Source organism: Camelus dromedarius, chromosome 11 (assembly GCF_036321535.1).
Source record: "Camelus dromedarius isolate mCamDro1 chromosome 11, mCamDro1.pat, whole genome shotgun sequence".
NCBI classification, from domain to species: domain Eukaryota; kingdom Metazoa; phylum Chordata; class Mammalia; order Artiodactyla; family Camelidae; genus Camelus; species Camelus dromedarius.
In genome coordinates, this window is record NC_087446.1 from 58484730 (window position 1) to 58502456 (window position 17727).

General features: G+C 46.9%; 2 protein-coding genes across 3 annotated transcripts; both read right to left on the reverse strand.

Moving 5' to 3' along the window:
• Nucleotides 1-211: 211 nt before the first annotated feature.
• On the reverse strand, nt 212-3457 carry MYL6 (myosin light chain 6). Of its 2 annotated transcripts, XM_010976876.3 has the most exons (7): nt 3324-3457; nt 3026-3053; nt 2009-2152; nt 1627-1800; nt 1452-1529; nt 1106-1150; nt 212-403 (listed from the first exon to the last, which is right to left on the reverse strand). In XM_010976876.3, the coding sequence occupies exons 1-6, from the start codon at nt 3324-3326 to the stop codon at nt 1122-1124; spliced, it is 456 nt and encodes a 151-aa protein (XP_010975178.1). In that variant the 5' UTR covers nt 3327-3457; the 3' UTR covers nt 212-403; nt 1106-1121. The 2 variants fall into 2 exon arrangements, with proteins under 2 accessions (XP_010975178.1, XP_010975177.1); XM_010976875.3 differs by lacking the exon at nt 1106-1150.
• A 230-nt stretch (nt 3458-3687) lies between these two features.
• MYL6B (myosin light chain 6B) lies at nt 3688-7975 on the reverse strand. The gene is made up of 8 exons (XM_010976874.3): nt 7847-7975; nt 6262-6508; nt 5480-5507; nt 5117-5260; nt 4714-4887; nt 4109-4186; nt 3932-3969; nt 3688-3794 (listed from the first exon to the last, which is right to left on the reverse strand). Exons 2-7 carry the CDS (start codon nt 6460-6462, stop codon nt 3941-3943), a joined length of 654 nt encoding a protein of 217 aa, XP_010975176.1. The 5' UTR covers nt 6463-6508; nt 7847-7975; the 3' UTR covers nt 3688-3794; nt 3932-3940.
• Nucleotides 7976-17727: the final 9752 nt, after the last annotated feature.

Genomic DNA, 17727 nt, shown 5'->3' on the forward strand with positions numbered 1-17727 from the left:
GGGATGGAACAAGGGTCCTACAGGGATTTAAGGCTTTCCTAATCCCCAAGGGGTAGCCTTTGTAGCATCAGTGAATGGGGCCAGCACTTCTTAAATGAGGCAGAGATGGCTCCTACAGGCTCTTCCCCAGCTGTCCCCAACCTCCGGTCCATTGACCCTGGACAGTCTCGCCTCGCCTTCACTGGCTCAGGAAGGAAAGGAGACCCGCACGTAGGGCACAGAGTTTATTTGGTGACTGCTGATGGCAAACATCATCCAAAAGAGACAAGTTGGGAAAAATACTGTGATGACAAGGGAACCTAGGAAGCCTTCGGGGCCACATACACAGCCTCCCACAGGGGAAGGCACAGTCTCCGGGCACACGGGGAATGTCCTCAGCCATTCAGCACCATGCGGACGAGCTCTGTGGAAAGGAGAGAGGGGTGAACCGGCGAGCAGGGCCGAGGGGAGGGGTCCGCCAGGGGCTAGGAGACCACAAGACCACGAAGGCAGCCTAAGAAGGAACGTGCCCACAGCAACCAACCTGGGGGGTCAGTCTGCAGAGGAGCCACCTTGAGTCTGACCGGTTCCCTCGGCCCCCAGCTCCCCTCCCGCCAGCTGTTAGTTCCCCACCCCACCCTGAGCAGCAAGAACACAGCAGAGGCAGAAGGAGTTCCAGCTACACCTACAGCTACTGTCAGCCACTGGTGGAGGAGAAGACAGAGTTTGGGGTTAGGGTACCTCCAAGCTGCCCAGCAGAAGGAAGGGAAGAGACTGCAGCTACAGCAGCACAATGGGGCACACAACCCACCCCTCTAAGCCAAAACTGCCCCTGCTCCCGGGCCAGAGGATCACCCTAAAGCAAGAGGGGACAAGCTGGTGTGAGTTCCCAGACACCAGTGCCCTATAAGCCAACCTCAGAGCCCATTCTAGGAGAGGAGGTACCACACCCCCAGGCTGTCTTCCTCTTTGAGGAACCCCTCCCCTCCCCAGTCAGCTCCATGCAGAAGCATGCCAGGAGAAAGTCAGATGGGAGTAGGGGGAGGGCAGGGGCTAGAGAGCAAAGGCCAGGAAGAAAAACACTGGGGAGGTCAACTAGAGAAGGGGGGGCTGGGAGGAGCCGTACCCGCCCCATGGGCCCGTCACCCCGACAGGATATGCCTCACAAATGCTGCAGGAAGGAAGAGACATTAATGGTGAAGACAAGACACAGACATGGGGTGAAGGGATCAGGCGTTGAGGGAACAGCCATCCATTTACTTCCCATCCCTTCCCCACCCTTCATGCCACATGACCCCTTCTTTTCTTGTCACACCCCCCTGGCCTCCCACCCCTAGGCTGGGCTGGGCCCTGCCCCTTGCCTCCTGGCACTTTCTGGAGCCCAAGTCCAGGGACAGGGAAAGCCTCAAAAGCTGTGCTTGACCTGCCCTGTGTGGCTGCTTCCTCCATGAGAGCCCCACTTCGTCCCTCACCTTCATAGTTGATACAACCATTGCTGTCCTCATGTCCTGCCACCAGCATCTCTACTTCTTCCTCTGTCATCTTCTCACCTGCAGAGGGGAAGAAAGAGTGACCACGCTGGAATCAGGTAACAGATGAGGTGTATCAGGTGGCATCTCGGCTCAAAGAGCAAGGGCAGAGCTTTACCCAGAGTAACGAGAACGTGCCGAATTTCAGCACCCATCACGGTGCCGTTCCCTTCCTTGTCAAACACCCGAAGGCCTTCGACATAGTCCTCATAGGTGCCCTGGTCCTTGTTCTTGGCCACAGTCTGCAGCATGGGTAGGAAGTGCTCAAAGTCCAGCACCTTCACGTTCATCTCTGCCGAAAAGGAGGTGGAAGCAAAGTCACACGCGTTCTCAGGACTGGGGATTATGGGGCTCGCACTCAAGGCAGGAGAAGTCTGTGGGATTTGTTAGTCTAGATAAGACCCGCTTGAGTTCAGGGCCTAGGAAGATGAAGGGAAGCTCTTAGCTGAAGACTGTGGGCCCACTTCCCACACTGAGGAGTTGTACTTAATGACCCTCACCATCACTCTTGGGGTTCCCCAGGACTTTTAGCACCTCGGCGTTGGTGGGGTTCTGGCCCAGGGCCCTCATCACGTCCCCACACTGGCTGTAGAGGATCTTGCCATCCCCTGTTCGGTCAAACAGCTGGAAGGCCTCCTTGAACTCTGAGGATTCAGATAAACGTCAGCACTGGGCATGCAAGGGTTAACCCAAACCCTCCCAGGCAGTTCCTACTGCACATTCAACCAGGATCATGCTGAGGAAACCAGATATTTATACCACTGTACACCCAAGTCCTCTAAGAGGGATCCAGTGTCTCTTACTCCCAACTCAGATATCCCACATAAAGAAACAGCCTTCCTCCCCACTTTGGCAGAGTGGCAACATCCGTTCACATACCCCCTCCACCCTCAGCAAGCCTGCCCAGCCTCCTCACTACACTGCTCAGGGCAGGAATTTGCCACCGCCCTGTCTGGGCCCTGTCCTTATAAGGAAGTGGGAGCAGCAGCCTGGGACTGGGGTCATCCCAGCCTGCCGCTTCTCACCCCTCTGGTCAGAAGGAGAGGGCACAGCCCTCTTTCAGAGGGTACAGCTACAAAGAAGTACCCTCAGCAAAATCCCCTTTTCACAAAATAACAGGTCGCTGCTTTTTACAACCGTCACAATTCCAAGCTGTGGGAGGAGGAAATTATCACAGGAGGAGAGGAGAGGCAGAAGTAGCTGATGAAGGAACAGGGGAGCACAGGCAGCTTAATACACCGCCCCCAAACCTCACACACAGCAGGCATTAGGTGACCAAGTTGTTTCACATGCCCACACCACCTAAAACTCACCCAGTGCTTGGGGCTCAGATCTAGAGTAGAAGGGGAGGGAGGAAGAAAGAGTGAGAAAAGAAAATGGAGGAACCAGAAGGAGGGAGAAGGGAATCCACGAATTACTCCCCTAGGGGTGCTGAAGGGATGACAGGTTGGGGGGTAGGTGCTAGAGGCAGTGTCCCTCTCCCTAAGCATGACCTCAGTGGGTCGGAGATTACCTACCTGCGGTCTGGTCCTCGGTGAAGTCACACTGCTCAGAGAAGAGGGGAGCGGTCAGCATCTTAACTCCAATCCCCCAAGCTTCTATCCCAGTCCCACGAACTCTGAACCACAAACTCCTGTTCCATGCTTGGGTCTCACTTCCCAGCAGGACAGGATGCCCGACTTTACAACCCCACCTCCAACCTTCGAGGCCTTCAGGTTCCTTTGCCCGCTACCCTCTACCTTCCCCTCACCCCCTACACCCGGCTTCCCGCCTCTCGCCCCAAATCCCGCTCATCCTCCCGGGCCCGGGCCCCACCATCTTGACTGCTCAGCTCTGCGGGACCTTTTCCTGCTGTAATGGCTCCGGTTCCTGGCCCAACCCTAGTCTTAGTACGTCTCAATGACGTCATCCCCAGCGGACCCAGCCAATAGGAATCTTGGCCCTGGCTTATGCAGATAGTATTCCTACATTAGTAATGAGGTGGGCGGGGCCCGCTGTTCTTCATTTCTCCAGAAGAGCCCTACCTGGGGCACAGAATCCTCAGAAGAGGGTGGAGTGGGGCGTAAGCAATCTGCTCCTCCGAGCAGCAGGGAGATCCCAGGATGTTAGATTGGGGAGAAGAGAGTCCTCCCTTCCCTTCCCTTCCCTCCCCCACCTCTGAAGAAAGCAAGAGTCGGAGGCCAGGGAGGAACCATCTCTTTATTTTCAACAAAAGGTGGCCTCCTAGTGGCAGGAACGTGCTTTCGCCTTTGGGGGCCGGGGCGGGCAGTGCTCGACCCACTGCACCTGTGGAAAAAGAGGAACTTTGCCAAACCCTGGCGTTTGCGAGCAGCAGGACGTGAAAACGTACTTCTCGGCTTTTCTACCCTGGCGGAAGAAAAGGAAGGAGGCTTGCCTTTCAAGGCGGAGTGGGATGGCCCTACCTGTAATGCTCAGACGCTTAGGATGTGCTTCAGGAAGGCTGCAGAGAGAGGAGGCAAGATGGCCTGATGATAATCCATCTGATTTTAGATAACCAGGCCCCAGGGTGTCCCCACCCACACACGCGAGCCTCCTGCCTCCCTTCCTCTCCTGTCTCTTCTGCTCCTCTGGTCTCTCACCTTCATAGTTGATGCAGCCATTGATGTCCTCATGTCCTGCCAGAACTGTCTCCACCTCATCTTCAGTCATCCTCTCTCCTGAGCCCCAGACACAGCGTTTTAGCCCCAGCCTTCCCTCTTTCACCAACCCAGGCCTCAGTCTTCTGGGTGGTATCTCCTTTTTTCCCACCCTGGAGACTTGCCCATAGCAACAGTCCCCCAAGAGAATCCTCTCTTTGTAATGGTCATGCCTTCAATGTGTCCCTGAATCTTGCTTTCCATTTCACCTCAATTACATCTGGTGAAAACTTTGACAGACAAGAAAACTGACCTCCAGAGGGTTAAGAGACATACCATATCATAGAGTATAACCATCTATTCCCAAACAGAAATTCAGGTCTCCCACCTCATCCCGTTTCCTCTGCCCTCTGGGGAGGCATCTGCATCCCCCTCACTTTAGCCTCTACAGGAGGAAGACCTTCAGATTTGGCCCCCAAAGTTCTGACCTTCTCAGTCTCCTACCCATGACCTACAGGACAATAATCACTCCCTGACTCTGCCTACTTGGCTAACCTTTTTTTGGTTCACCTCCTCCTCTCCACCCCACAATTTGGTCCCTGCCTCACCCAGGGTGGTGAGGACATGTCTGAGCTCTGCTCCCATGACTTTGCCGTTCCCCTCTTTGTCAAACACCCGAAGCCCCTCCAGGTAGTCCTGGTATGAGCCTTTATCCCGGTTCTTGGCCACCGCCTGGAGCATCGGCAGGAAAGTCTCAAAGTCCACACGCCGGGACTTCAGCTCTGGAGATTAAAGAGGTAAGGGAGAGGTCACCGTGGTATCACCTAGAACTCAGCTCTCATCCCCACCACAAACGGTTTTATCCGTTCAACGTTCAGGATGTACTTCTGCCCCTGGGTTTGACAGTTGTTGAAGTCCTGGGACCCACTTCAACATCCTTTGTTACCTTACCGACATTCCTCAGTTCTACCACCAAACTGAAAACCTGCATTGTTCCAGGGGGTCCATTACCATCACTCTTGGGGTTCCCCATGACCCTGAGCACCTCGGCGTTGGTGGGATTATGGCCCAGGGCCCTCATCACGTCCCCACACTGGCTGAACTGGATCTTGCCATCTCCCACTCGGTCATACAGCTCGAAGGCTTCCTTGAACTCTGAAGTATAAGGAAGGGTCAGTGTTGACAAGGAGTTCCCATTAGCATCAGAAGAAAGGAGATTCAGAAACTGTGTGCTTGAGCTGGGTAGAGCAGGGAACACAAAGAACACTAGTGTAGGAGGTTTCAAGGTCGGGACCAGAGTTAGGGGAAGAGAAAGAGGATCTGACCAGGGGCTTGGGACTGGATAGTGGGCTCAGGGGACCAGCTTCTCCTCACCCTCCAGCTGGTCCTTGTTAAACTCGATCTGTGGAAGAAAAGAGCAGGTGAGGAAGGATGACAGGGCTCATTCCATCCCTCCCCAGCACTCCTCCCCACCAACTGGCAGCCACTTCTGGGGAGGGGCCCAAAGGGACCAGGCCAGGAGCCCAGACACCTCAGTCCCATTCCCAGCTCCAGACCTTGGGAGAATCCCAAGAGGAGGAATTATTGGGGGGAGGGTTTCCTGGGAACAGGGTTAATCCCATGCCACCTGTTCCACTCCCTCTACTGCCCTGAGCCCTGCATCCCTCACATAACTGGGGGCTGAACAAAGGCTAAATTTACCCCTGGCCCCCAGCTGTGATTGTCTAACAAGTCTGTCCTCTTCAGCCTTCCCTCCTGGGGTTCAGAGCTGTGGACTTTTGCAGTGAACAGTCAGCCAGGCACAGACACAGCTCCCTCCCTTCACCTTGAAACTGTCCTCAGAACCCAGATGTTCCCCATCACACAGTCCCTGCCTCCAGCAAGAGGGTCAGTGAGAATGTGTGTGTGTGTGTGTGTGTGTGTGTGTGTGTGTGTGTGTGTGTGTACACACGTGTTATAGGTTAGAGGAAGGGAGCAACAAACACAATAGCACAGTCATAAACCTGGATTGTTCCAAATGGAGGACTAAGGGGAAGCCCCAACACCATCCAGTGCTTACTGATTCCCTACCTTCTGGATGACCCCTAATCTCCTAGACTGTATCCCACCCTTGTACCACCCCCTCCAAACTCTTTTCTCACTTCCCAGAGACTCACCACCACTTTGGAGAGATCAATGGGGGGCTCCTGGACTTTCGGAGGGGGTTGAGGTACAAGTGGCACTAGTGCTGGCGCTGGCTCTGGTGCTGGCTCAGCCTTGGGCTTGGCTGGAGGGGCCCCTGCTGCTGGCTTGGCAGGGGGCTTGGAGATTGGGGGCCCCGCTGGTTTCTTCACGGGAACATCCTTCTTGGGAGGCATGATGTCCGGTAGCCAAAGGACAGTGTGCCGATGGGGGCACCCATCTCTGTTTAAATAGCCAGGGAGTCTGGGATGTCAAGGGGCGGGGGCAGGGGCAGGGAGCCAGTTGGCGGTTGGGAGGGTGAGATAGAGGAAAGATATGCCGGCCTGTCCTCACTCCCCTGGGCTCCTATGGTTCAGGACTCCTGCCCCAAGGTCTTCTCCCTTTGGATCACCCCGCCCCAAAAGCTGACCAGAACAATGGCCCCTTTGGGGGCAGGGGGAGGAAGCTAGCGACAGCCCAGAATGGAGGAGTTAACCTCCAGAGTGTGGAGAGGATGCTTGCCAGTGACAAATGCTGACTAGGGGTGAGGCAAAGAAGGAGATCCAGGTATTCCAGGCCCTCAACCCCCTGATTCAGAACAGCCCTTTTTCCTAGCAGCTTTAGACACTTGAAGGTTGAGGCAAGAATGGGGGTCTTGTGAACTGGGATTGTTAAAGTGGGGTCTGGGAGCAGTGAAAGATGGGGGGAAAAAAAAGCAGTCCTTCCTCTCCACTGACCATGGATGAATAGAGCAAGGGTAGTTGATCCCACAGCCTAATGATACTCAATGCTTAAAGTCTCTGACCCCCTCCCTCCCAGCCCAGAACTGGAACTGTGCACAATATAGAGAAAGAATAGTAATAGAAGAGTGTGACACACACCGCGCATTGTCTCCTGTGCCTAGTGTTGTTTTAGGAGTAGGGATGGGGGCAAGGACCAATTTTAACACCCACCACCCATACTCTCAAGGAAGAAATTCTTGTCCACAAGCGTACGGTCATTCAAGTCAGACAAAGGTAGGCTGTCTGCTGAACCTGTAGAGACTCCGTGGTGGCACCTGGGGGGAAGGGCAGGCTCTGAGAGGCAAATGACCTAATTTCTAAAATCTGTAATCCAAAAGGTTGTGGGAGGTCCTCTGGGCTCCATGAGTACTCACCCCCAACCAGAGGGAAAATAAAACCCTGACTCGGTAGCCAGGTTACACACCTTGCTTAGAGCGCTGGAGAAGGGTCAAAGTCGGGGGCGTGTAGAAGAGGGGAGGGGTTGCTGGCTTTTTTCTTTTGGTGGGGGTAAAGAAGGAGATGATTTAGGTAGCAATCGGAGGAAGATAGTAGTGATTCCACTTAGGCCCTAGGGTTCAAAGAGTTGACGCTGGATCTCCCACCCCCAAAAAGCGTCTGAATCTCATGACGGCAAATTGTCTCATTTTAGGAAAATCAGAATAATTCCTCCAGCCGGGTGTACATCACACACACACACACACACACACACACACACACACACACACACACACACACACACACACACACCCTTGAGCCTTAAATAAAAGAAAGAGTCCCTCCCCAGCTCCCCAAAACTCACCCCGCGGGGTCCAGGTAAGGGGCGGAGGCGGGGCGCAGGGCGGCCGCGGGCCCTCAAGGGTTAATTCCGGCGGCCACGGAGCATGCTGGGAGTCGTAGTCCTCGCGCGCCCGCGGGCTCACGGGAAATGCCGTCCTCCGGCGCCAGGCGGACGCCCGCGCAGTGAGTGGCTTCCGGCCCGAGGCGTCGGTTGGTGACTCAGGATCTTTGGGACCCGATTCTTGTCCCGGAACCAAAAGGCAATGAGCACTTTACAGTCCCTATCCCTGACCCTAAAACCGCGTGCGGCCCCTCAGGATATCTCCCTTGCTTAGCCTTGAGTTCCCCGTTTAGCGTGGGCGGGGATATTTTCCGGGATTCACCGGTGAGGACGCAGAACCAGGGGAAAGGCTGAAGCTGCAGCTGTAGCAGGCCAGGTAGAGGTAGATAGTAGGAGGCAGTTACTGCCCCCGCAGAGTGGTTCGGTCTCTAGCTTCTCTTGCGGTTTGGTAGAGAGAACAGAGGCTATTGAGTTGCTGTGTGACTTGGAACAGTTACTTTAAAGTTTTTTGAAATGAATTTCAAGTACATGTTAAGGAATTTATGCCGAGTCACCTGCCCCAGTCTCACCAATTGAAGAGACGCAATTGAAATTCTCAATTGAAATGCAGCTGAAGCCTCCGTTGAAATTTCTCCATTCTGCGGCCGCGTTTGCGCCAGTCACCCTGTTTGCTGCTGACAGGTCTTGGAATGGAGGGCTGGGTTTTTCTCTGATATATAATTCTCCCAAGGTGTTTGGGGGTTTTTTAGATTTTTAAAAATGGAGTTGTAGTTGATGTACAGTATTAAATGTTTCAGGTGTACAACATAGTTTTACAATTTTTAAGGTAATACTCCATTTATAGTTATAAAATATTGGCTGTATTTCCTGTGTTATACATACCCCAGATGTTTATCGACAGTCTCCTCTGTGCTGGGAGAGAACCAGCCCGGCCAGGCCCAGCCTCGCTCAGTGGATCCGTAAATGCCCGTAGGCACATACTGTGCTGGAGACGGGGGCTTGCATGGGCGTTTAAGCGGTGGATCAGAGTGGAAAAGCCGCGGGAAGTCAGAAGGGTGAAGGCATAAGTGAACTTTACGCTGGAGACGGGGGCTTGCGTGGGCATACAGGCAGTGGATCGGTGTAGAAGAGCTGCTGGAGATCAGAGGGGTGAGGCTTAGGTGAACTCTATGGGCAATGCAGTAAGTGATGTTTGCTGTTTGGGAAAAGCTTCTTGGAAGAGTGGAAATGGGTTGTATGATAGAAACAACACTGGTGATGAGGATGTTAGCAACCATTCCGGGAAGCCTCCACAGAGCAGGTACTGCATGAACCACAGTGTGTGTTAGAGTATGGATTCAGACCAGCCTACTTAAGATTTGAATCTAGGTTTTGCCAGGTACTTGCTGGTAACCTACAGCAAGTTTACTTATCTTGCTGTGCCTCAGTTCCTTCATCTATAAAATGAGAATAATAATACCTACCTCTTAGTGCTCTTGGGAGGATTCGATGTGTTGATAATTTATAAAACAGAATAGGCCAGGTACAGTAAGTGGTATATGAGTGTTAAATTTCCTTTACTTTTCCCGACACATGAAGTAGTTGGTATTTCCTCATTTTACATCCGTAAAGGATCACTAGGCATGAAGAGATGGAGAGCAAGAAAGAATACATTTCTGTTTAAAGTGTTTGGTTATAAGACTCAGGGAGGGCCACATCACAGATGCCTTTTTATGTCTTTCATCACTTCCACAGAGGTTGATTTCGAAGATGTGGTTTATCTGATTTTTTCTCTCTTCCTCTCCTTTAGCTAGAGCCATCTCTTTGGCAGTTTGCCAAGTAGAAGTGGTTATGGCATCATCTGACTTTCTAGCATTTTTTGTCTGCTTTATAGAGAAGTAGTACAAGGAGAAAAGATGAAGACCTTTGGCAGAAATATAGGTTGGAGGACTGTCCTTCATTTTCCATATTATCTCTGCTTTTTAATCATAAATAATGTTGACTAGGTTGAACATAATCTTAACTAGGCATAGGTGATTTATACATCATGTGTGTGGATTTTCTGTGACAAATGCCTGTCTCCTCTCATGTGACTTGTATGTTCTTAAGGATTAGGTATTCTAATATTAGTCAACATAAAATACACTGTTGGTAGGAATGTAGTTTGGTGCAGCTATTTTGGAAAACAGTATGGAGATTCCTCAAAAAACTAAAAATAGACTTACATTATGATCCAGCAATCCCACTCCTGGGCATATATCCAGAGGGAACTCTAATTCAAAAAGATACATGCACTTTAATGTTCATAGCAGCACAATATACAATAGCCAAGGCATGGAAACAACCTAAATGTCCACTGACAGATGACTGGATAAGGAAGTTGTGTTTGTATACAATGGAATACTACTCAACCATAAAAAGAATAAAATTATTACATTTGCTGCAACATTGATGGACCTTGAGATTGTCATTCTAAGTGAAGTAAGCCAGAAAGAGAAAGAAAAATACCATATGATATCACTTATATGTGAAATCGAAAAAAAAGACACAAACTTACTTACAAAACAGAAACAGACTCACAGACATAGAAAACAAACTTATGATTACTGGGTCCCGGGAAAGGGCATGGGAAGGGATAAGTTAGGAGTTCGAGACTTGCAGATACTAACTACTATATGTAAAACAGATAAGCAACTTCATACTGTATAGCACAGGGAACTATATTCAATAGCTTGTGGTAACCTATAATGAAAAAGAATATGAAAAGGAATGTATGTGTGTATATGTATTACTGAAACATTATGCTGTACACCAGAAATTGACACAGCATTGGAAACTGACTATACTTCAATTTAAAAAAAGGAAAAAAAATTTTAATTAGGAAGGGCACATTTTTTATACAGTTTTTAAGGATTACTTTCCATTTACAGTCATTACAAACTGTTGGCTGTATTGCCTGTGTTGTACAGTATGTCCTTGAGCTTGTCTTACACCCAATAGTTTGTACCTCCCAGTTTCCCACCCCTGCATTGTCCCTCTGCCGCTTTCCCCACTGGTAACCACTAATTTGTTCTCTGTATCTCTGAGTCTGCTTCTTTTTTGTTATATTTACTAGTTTGCTGTATTTTTAAGATTCCACATCTATGAGATATACAACATTTGTCTTTGTCTGGTTAATTTCACTTAGCATTATGTCTTCATGCAAATGGCAAAATGTTGTACTTTCTAATGACTGAGTAGTATTCCATTTTGTGTGTGTGTGTGTGTGTGTGTGTGTGTGTATGTATACACACCACATCTTCTTTATCCATTTGTCTGTTGATGGACACTTAGGTTGCTTCCATGTCTTGGGAATTGTAAATAATGCTGCTATGAGTGTCGAGCTGCATGTATTTTTTTGAATTAGTGTTTTTTTCAGATATAAACCAGGAGTGGTATTGCTGTATCATATATTAGTTCTATTTTTAGTTTTTTGAGAAACCTCCATACTGTTTTCCACAGTGGCTACACCAATTTACATTCCTACCAGCAGTGTACAAGTGTTCCCTTTTCTCCACATCCTTGCCAACATTTATTATTTCTGTTGTTTTTGATGATAGCATTCTGACAGGTGTGAGGTGAGGAAGGGCACATCTTTAAAAGGAAAAGAAGATATACACTAAAAACCTAATAGAGGGGTGGGTATAGTTCAGTGGCAGAGCACATGCTTACCATGCCCCAGGTCCTGGATTCCATCCCCAGCACCTCCATTAAAAAATGAAACACAACAAAAAACGTGATAGAACAATTTTTGAAATTACATGACACTATAGATCTTCAGTAACTTGAAAAATTGTGGGTTCACCCTATACAGCTTAACTAGCTCTTTCACCACTAGCCAATGTGTTAAGATGGATGATAGTTTAGGTGGAGAGAACACAATCTCAACCATTAAATAGAAACGTCTTTGGTCCTCTGGTGTTTTGACCAGAAAGGTGGTACTGGTGGTAACACAGAAGAGGCAGGATAATGAGGATGTTTTATGATAAGTAGGGGGTTTATAAAGTTGTTTTCAAATCCCATTTTTTTAGACACATACTAGATGCAAGATATAAACAGGAAAATAGATTTAATGGTAAATAATGCTAATTTGATTTTTGTAACGTTCTAAAACAGTGGTTCTCAGACTTAGCTGTTCTTCACAATCTACCTGGAAACTTTCTAAGCAGACAAACTTCCAGATTCTGCCCCCAAAGGTTCTGACTCTAGGTTTGCATTGGGGCTTATTTTATTTGAAATATTTTTAGCCTACTGGAAAGCACGAGAATAAACTAACAGACATTGGTAACCACAGCTTTAATAAAAGGAGTAATCTTTTTAAACAATGCATTTGATCATGTCATCATCCTACTTAAACCCCTTCCATGTGTTTTGGTAAAAACTAAATCCTTACATTGGCCCACCAAAGCCAGCACAGTTTCAAACACTCCTTGCCTGGACCAGCCACACCTGCTAGCTTTCAGATCTTCAAAAGTGTGCTATGTCCTCTTTGCTCAGGTTGTCCTTTTATGTTTCTGCCCCCTCTCTACCCACCAATACACTATTTCCAGGGCCAAGGAGAGCACAGTGCCTTGCATATACTGGGCACTCAAATATCTGTAGGATGAATGGCTATCTGGGTGAACAGGAAGAATCAAGGATGGACACTGATAGGTTGGGGATTCAAGAGATTGAGAGAGTTCCCATGTATTGAACTCTTTGTTTTGTCCTGAAATAGAAAGTGAGGTGATTGATTTGCTAAAAGGGGAAACAGAAGGAGGTGACCTGAGAAAGTATGAAGGTTTTTTGTTTGTTTTGGGCAGGGAGGCAATTAGGTTTGTTTATTTTTAATGGAGGTACTGAGGATTGAACCCAGGACCTCATGCATGCTAAGCACACACTACCACTGAGCTCTACCTTCCCCCTAGTAGTGAATGTTTGAAATAGGTGCTGTGAAAGATGGGTGACAGCTTACTGGGGACCCATCCACAAATACTCATTTGACATTTACTGAGTGCCTAGTCTGTGCTCCACACATGGACTTTTTGAGCAGCATGGAGGATGGTTGCACTGGGAGGTTGTGTGTTTGTAATGGCTTCAATCTGCAGGTAGTGATTTCCTTTTTCCAGCAGTACTCAGCTGCTTGGATGATTGAGCTGGAGAAGAGGCACCTGGAATGGTAATGGGTTGCAGTTTTGTGGAACAGGGATAATGGGTGGACTTGGGAGCAAGGAGGTTGAGAGTCTGAGTAAAAGAGGGCTTGTGGTTCAGGCCAAATAGAGAAGGAATGAGTATGAAAGTGGCCGATTAGATTGAGAGAATATGGAAAGTCACAAGAGGCTCAAGTCTCAATGAGGCTGAAGAATTAAGGTGGTTGGAGATCTCAGAGTTTTAGTTGGAGAAATAGTGCATTTGAGATTAAAATTTCAGAGGATGTAGAGGAAGATGGGAACTAGGATGAATGGCTGTTGGAGTGAATGTTTGAAAGGGTAGTGAGGTGAAGGTCTTTGGGTTTGAGGAGAGTGTCCCTGAAGGTTCTTTCAATTGCAAATAGCAAAAAATCTGACTAACACTGGCTAAGCAATAAAGAGGATTTATTGGCTTATGTAATTGAAAAGTCTACAGGTAGGGTGGGTTTTCAGTTCATTTGTTTGTTGTTGTTTTTGTTTGGTTTTTGGTGTGTTTGTTTTCTTAACAGAGTTACTGGAAATAGAACCCAGGACCTCATGCATGCTGAGCAGGTGCTCTACCACTGAATTGTATCCCTCCCCTCTTCAGTTTATTTTGATCAAGAATTTCATGACATAAAGGGACCTGTTCTCTAATTCACTTGCCACTGTCCGTGTGTTAGCTTCTTCCTTGTGTCCCCTCCTGGGGCCAGATATGGCTTAGCTGTTACATCCTTATACCACGAGAGGAAGAGCAAGCTTTTCTTGACCATCCATCCTTGAACTAATCACCATGCCCAGGGAAATTGCCTTGATTGCGTTAGGTCTGGGTTATTGCCTTTCCCGTGGTGGGGACGATGGTGTTGCTCTGATTCACTTGGGTCACCCAGGGTGTTTCCCTGCCAGTGGAACTGGATTGGAGTCCATCCAGGTGGGGAGGAGAGGAAAGGAAACCAGCAGTGTCCACCCCAGTGAGGAACTATGATACTAGTTATTGAATTACCTACAGTGTACATTGAAGACTCCAGGGTGACAGCAGTATCCAGGGTGACAGCAGTATTCAGGGTGCCACACCCTTCTGTAAATACTGAGTGTGTGTGCATTTAGGGAGTGATAGCAATGGGAAAAGGTAGAGACAGTATATCAGATTGGCATCATCCCCAAAGAAGCTGAGATTTTCACTGCTCTGAGAATAAGGATGGGGAGGCAGCATTGGGGCACAAGGAGAATGCACAGCTCACCTCCCAGTATCAGTATATGGGGTTCAGGAGAAAGGACGTTCTCCCCTAGAGGGTGCTTCCAGGATTGAGCTTTCTTGGGAGGTGAGCCAGGTTTCAGGGGAGGCCACAGTGAGATTTGTACAAATAAAGATAAAGAATTATAAGGGATATAGTGAGTGGGAAGTGTTATGTGGAACTAGGTTTGCAGAGAGCACAGTGAAAATGTTTGAAGGAGCCCTTCAGCTGCTCTCTTACTTCTCTGTTCTTTATACCTTTCTTATGTTCAGCTGTGTTACAGTTACTCTGCTTGCCTGACTACCCTACTCCTACCTAGGTTTTTAGTTCTTTTTTTTAAAATTGAGGTATAATTGACATTTAACATTGTATTAGTTTCAGGTGTACAACATAGTGATTGGTATTGTATACATTGCAAAATGATCCTCACAGTAATCTAGTTAACCTCTGTCACCATACAGTTACAAAAAGTTTGTGTGATGAGAACTTTTAAGATCTACTCTCTTAGCAACTTAAAAATAATGCAATACAGTGTAATTAATTATAGTCACTGTGCTGTGCATTACATCCCTAGGAATTATTTATTTTATAACTGGAAATTTGTACCTTTTGACCCCCTTCACCCATTTCATCCACCCTCCGTCCCCTGCCTCTGGCAGCCACCAGTCTGTGCTCTGTATCTATGAGCTTGGTTTTGTTGTCATGTTTTTTAGATTTCACATGAGTGAGACCGTATAGTATTTGTTTTTCTCTGTCTGACTTATTTCATTTACCATAATGCCCTCAAGTTCCATCCATCCTGTCACAAATGGCAAGATTTCCTTACTTATTATGGCTGAATAATATTTCATTGTATATAATATATATCACATCTTCTTTATCCATTCACCCATCAGTGGACCTTTAGATTGTTTCCGTATCTTGGCTATTGCAAATAATGCTGCAGTGAAATAGGGGTGTATGTATCTTTTCTAATTAGTGTTTTTGTTTTCTTCAGAAAAATACCCAGAAGTGGAATTGCTGGATCATATGGTAGTTCTACTTTTTATTTCTTGAGGAACCTCCACACTGTTTTACATAGTGGCTGCACCAATTTACATTCCCACCAACAGTGCACAAGGGTTGCTTTTTCTCCACATCCTTGCCAACTCTTGTTATTTCTTGTCTTTTTTATAATAGTCATTCTAACAGGTGTAAGGTGTTATCTCATTGTGGTTTTGATTTGTATTTCCCTGATGATTAGTGACGTTGAGCACCTTTTCATGTACTTATTGGCCATCTGTATGTCTTCTTTGGAAAAATGTCTATTCAGATCTTCTGCCCATTTTTTGTTTGTTTGTTTTATGAGGGGGAGGGAATTAGGTTTATTTATTTATTTACATTTGGAGCAGGCACTGGGGATTGAACCCAGGCTCTCGTGCATGCTAAGCATGCACTCTACCTCTTGAGCTATACCCTCCCCATCTTCTGCCCATTTTTAAATTGGATTGTTTGTTTGCTGTTGAGTTGTATGAGTTCTTTGTATGTTTTTGATATTAATCCCTTATCAGATAAATGATTTGCAAATATTTTCTCCACTCAGCAGGTTATTTTTTTTGCTGTACAGAAGGTTTTTAGTTTGATGTAGTCTTACTTGTTTATTTTTGCTTTCGTTGCCTTTGCTTTTTGTGTTAGATTGGATTTTAGTTCTTTAGGGCAGTCTTACCTTTACATTTCAGTAGTACCTTCCTAGTGCAACACTCCACAAATGTTATCTGGATTCCAGCCCAAGATTAGAAAAGAAAATTGACAGGTGGGGGGATTGCTGCTAGAGAGAAGGCTTACTGATTTCACAAAGAAATGACAGTTGGTAATCGTAACAGTGAGAGAAGAGACAGGAAAACCTATAAAAGTAGACAAAATTTTGCCCGTCAGTTGGCAGGTTTTTATAATATCCAGGAGACAATATAGGAAAACACTTTTGTGTAATGCTAGTGGGAGTACAGAAAATTTGTATAATTTCTTTACAATGCAGTTTGGAAGAGTTTATTAAAAATTGTTACTGTACAGAAATTGACCCACCAATTCTATGTATCCTAAGGAAATCCTTTTAGTGTGTATAAATATTTTTATGTTCCCACAGTGAATAGCACAGTGAGAACTACCTTCATTTCTTTGTTTTGTTTTTTTGGGGGGGAGGTAGTTAGGTTTATTTATTTATTTATTTATTTTTATTGTTTTTTTAACTGGAGGTACTGGAGATCGAACTCATGACCTTGTGCATGCTAAGTATGCACTCTACCACTCAGCTATACCTCCCCCTGTACCTTCATTTCTGACAATAATCAGTTAAACTGTGATGCAGTCATTCTATGGAATTGTACACATTATCACCATTATAAATTATATTTTCAAAAAACAATGAAGTATAAAAATTCTTATTATGTATTAAGTGAAAAAAGCAGGTTATAATATGACCCTAATTTATAAAATACATATTCCTATAATCATGTTAGCTTTTCCTCCTTGTGTTAGTGACTTCAAGGCCTTAAAGAAAGCTGCTGCAGCTCCAGGCATCACATCTTCTCACTAATGACTCAAGTGGTAAAGGAAGGGGGGCAACCAGGGTTTTCTTCTGTTGACGCTCCATCCCCAGATGACTTCCTCTTACATCTTATTGACCAGAGCTGGGTCACAGAGCCATTCTGAGTTGCAGCGGAGGCTGGGGAAGTGAGTTTCCAAAAAAGAGGATTGTGATTAATCCCTTGGGGCTGGCACACTGCCACCAGGAATGTTCTAGGGTTCTGTATGTAGGGAAGAGGGGCAAATGGCCTTTGGGTAGACATCTGTTGCCATGCCCAGTTAACTGCAACACATTGTTTGGGCCAATAGTCACATTCCAGGAAGGCAGTATTTGCAAACATCAGTGACAGTGTATCCATGTGCAGTTAACTCTGCCTTTCTCTGGAAGAAGTAGGCATCATGTGTCAGTGTCAGAGGTCAGCTGTTTTGAGACATGCATTAATGTTTAATTCCTATGATTAATGACCCTTAATTTGCTTCATCTTTGTATGTATAAGCACAACAATGTACTGAATTGTGTCTTGCCTTATATTTAATATGTAGATCAATACCTCTTCCCTTATGTATCCTGAATTTGAAAAGGTTGCAAAAGAGGAGGGACCTTTTTGGGATGGGAGAATTTGTGCCATGTCCTTTAGCTTTCTGGAAATGTAATTACTTGGAAGTGATGAACTAGGTCAAGAGTGCTTCTTAAAATCACACATTGCAAGATCCCTGGTTGTATTATCTGAGGCCAGCTAGAACAGCAGGCCTTGGGCCATGTGCCCAGTGTTGAATAATAAGATGAGAGACCTTAGAAATATGAGCTCCTCTGCCGTGTGTTTTGGGGTTTTCAGCCCTTAACTCTGTGGGTCTGGGGAAGGGCAACAGAGACTTCTTG

Coding starts and splice junctions, on each gene's coding strand:
- MYL6 (XM_010976875.3), bottom strand. Junction 1,801..2,008: donor GGGGAACCCCAAGAGTGATG/GTGAGGGTCATT, acceptor CCTTTTCGGCAG/AGATGAACGTGAAGGTGCTG. Junction 404..1,451: donor TGGTTGTATCAACTATGAAG/GTGAGGGACGAA, acceptor TCCTTTCCACAG/AGCTCGTCCGCATGGTGCTG.
- MYL6B (XM_010976874.3), bottom strand. CDS start 6,462: ATGCCTCCCAAGAAGGATGTTCCCGTGAAGAAACCAGCGGGGCCCCCA. Junction 4,888..5,116: donor GGGGAACCCCAAGAGTGATG/GTAATGGACCCC, acceptor TTTAATCTCCAG/AGCTGAAGTCCCGGCGTGTG. Junction 4,187..4,713: donor ACATGTCCTCACCACCCTGG/GTGAGGCAGGGA, acceptor TCTGGGGCTCAG/GAGAGAGGATGACTGAAGAT.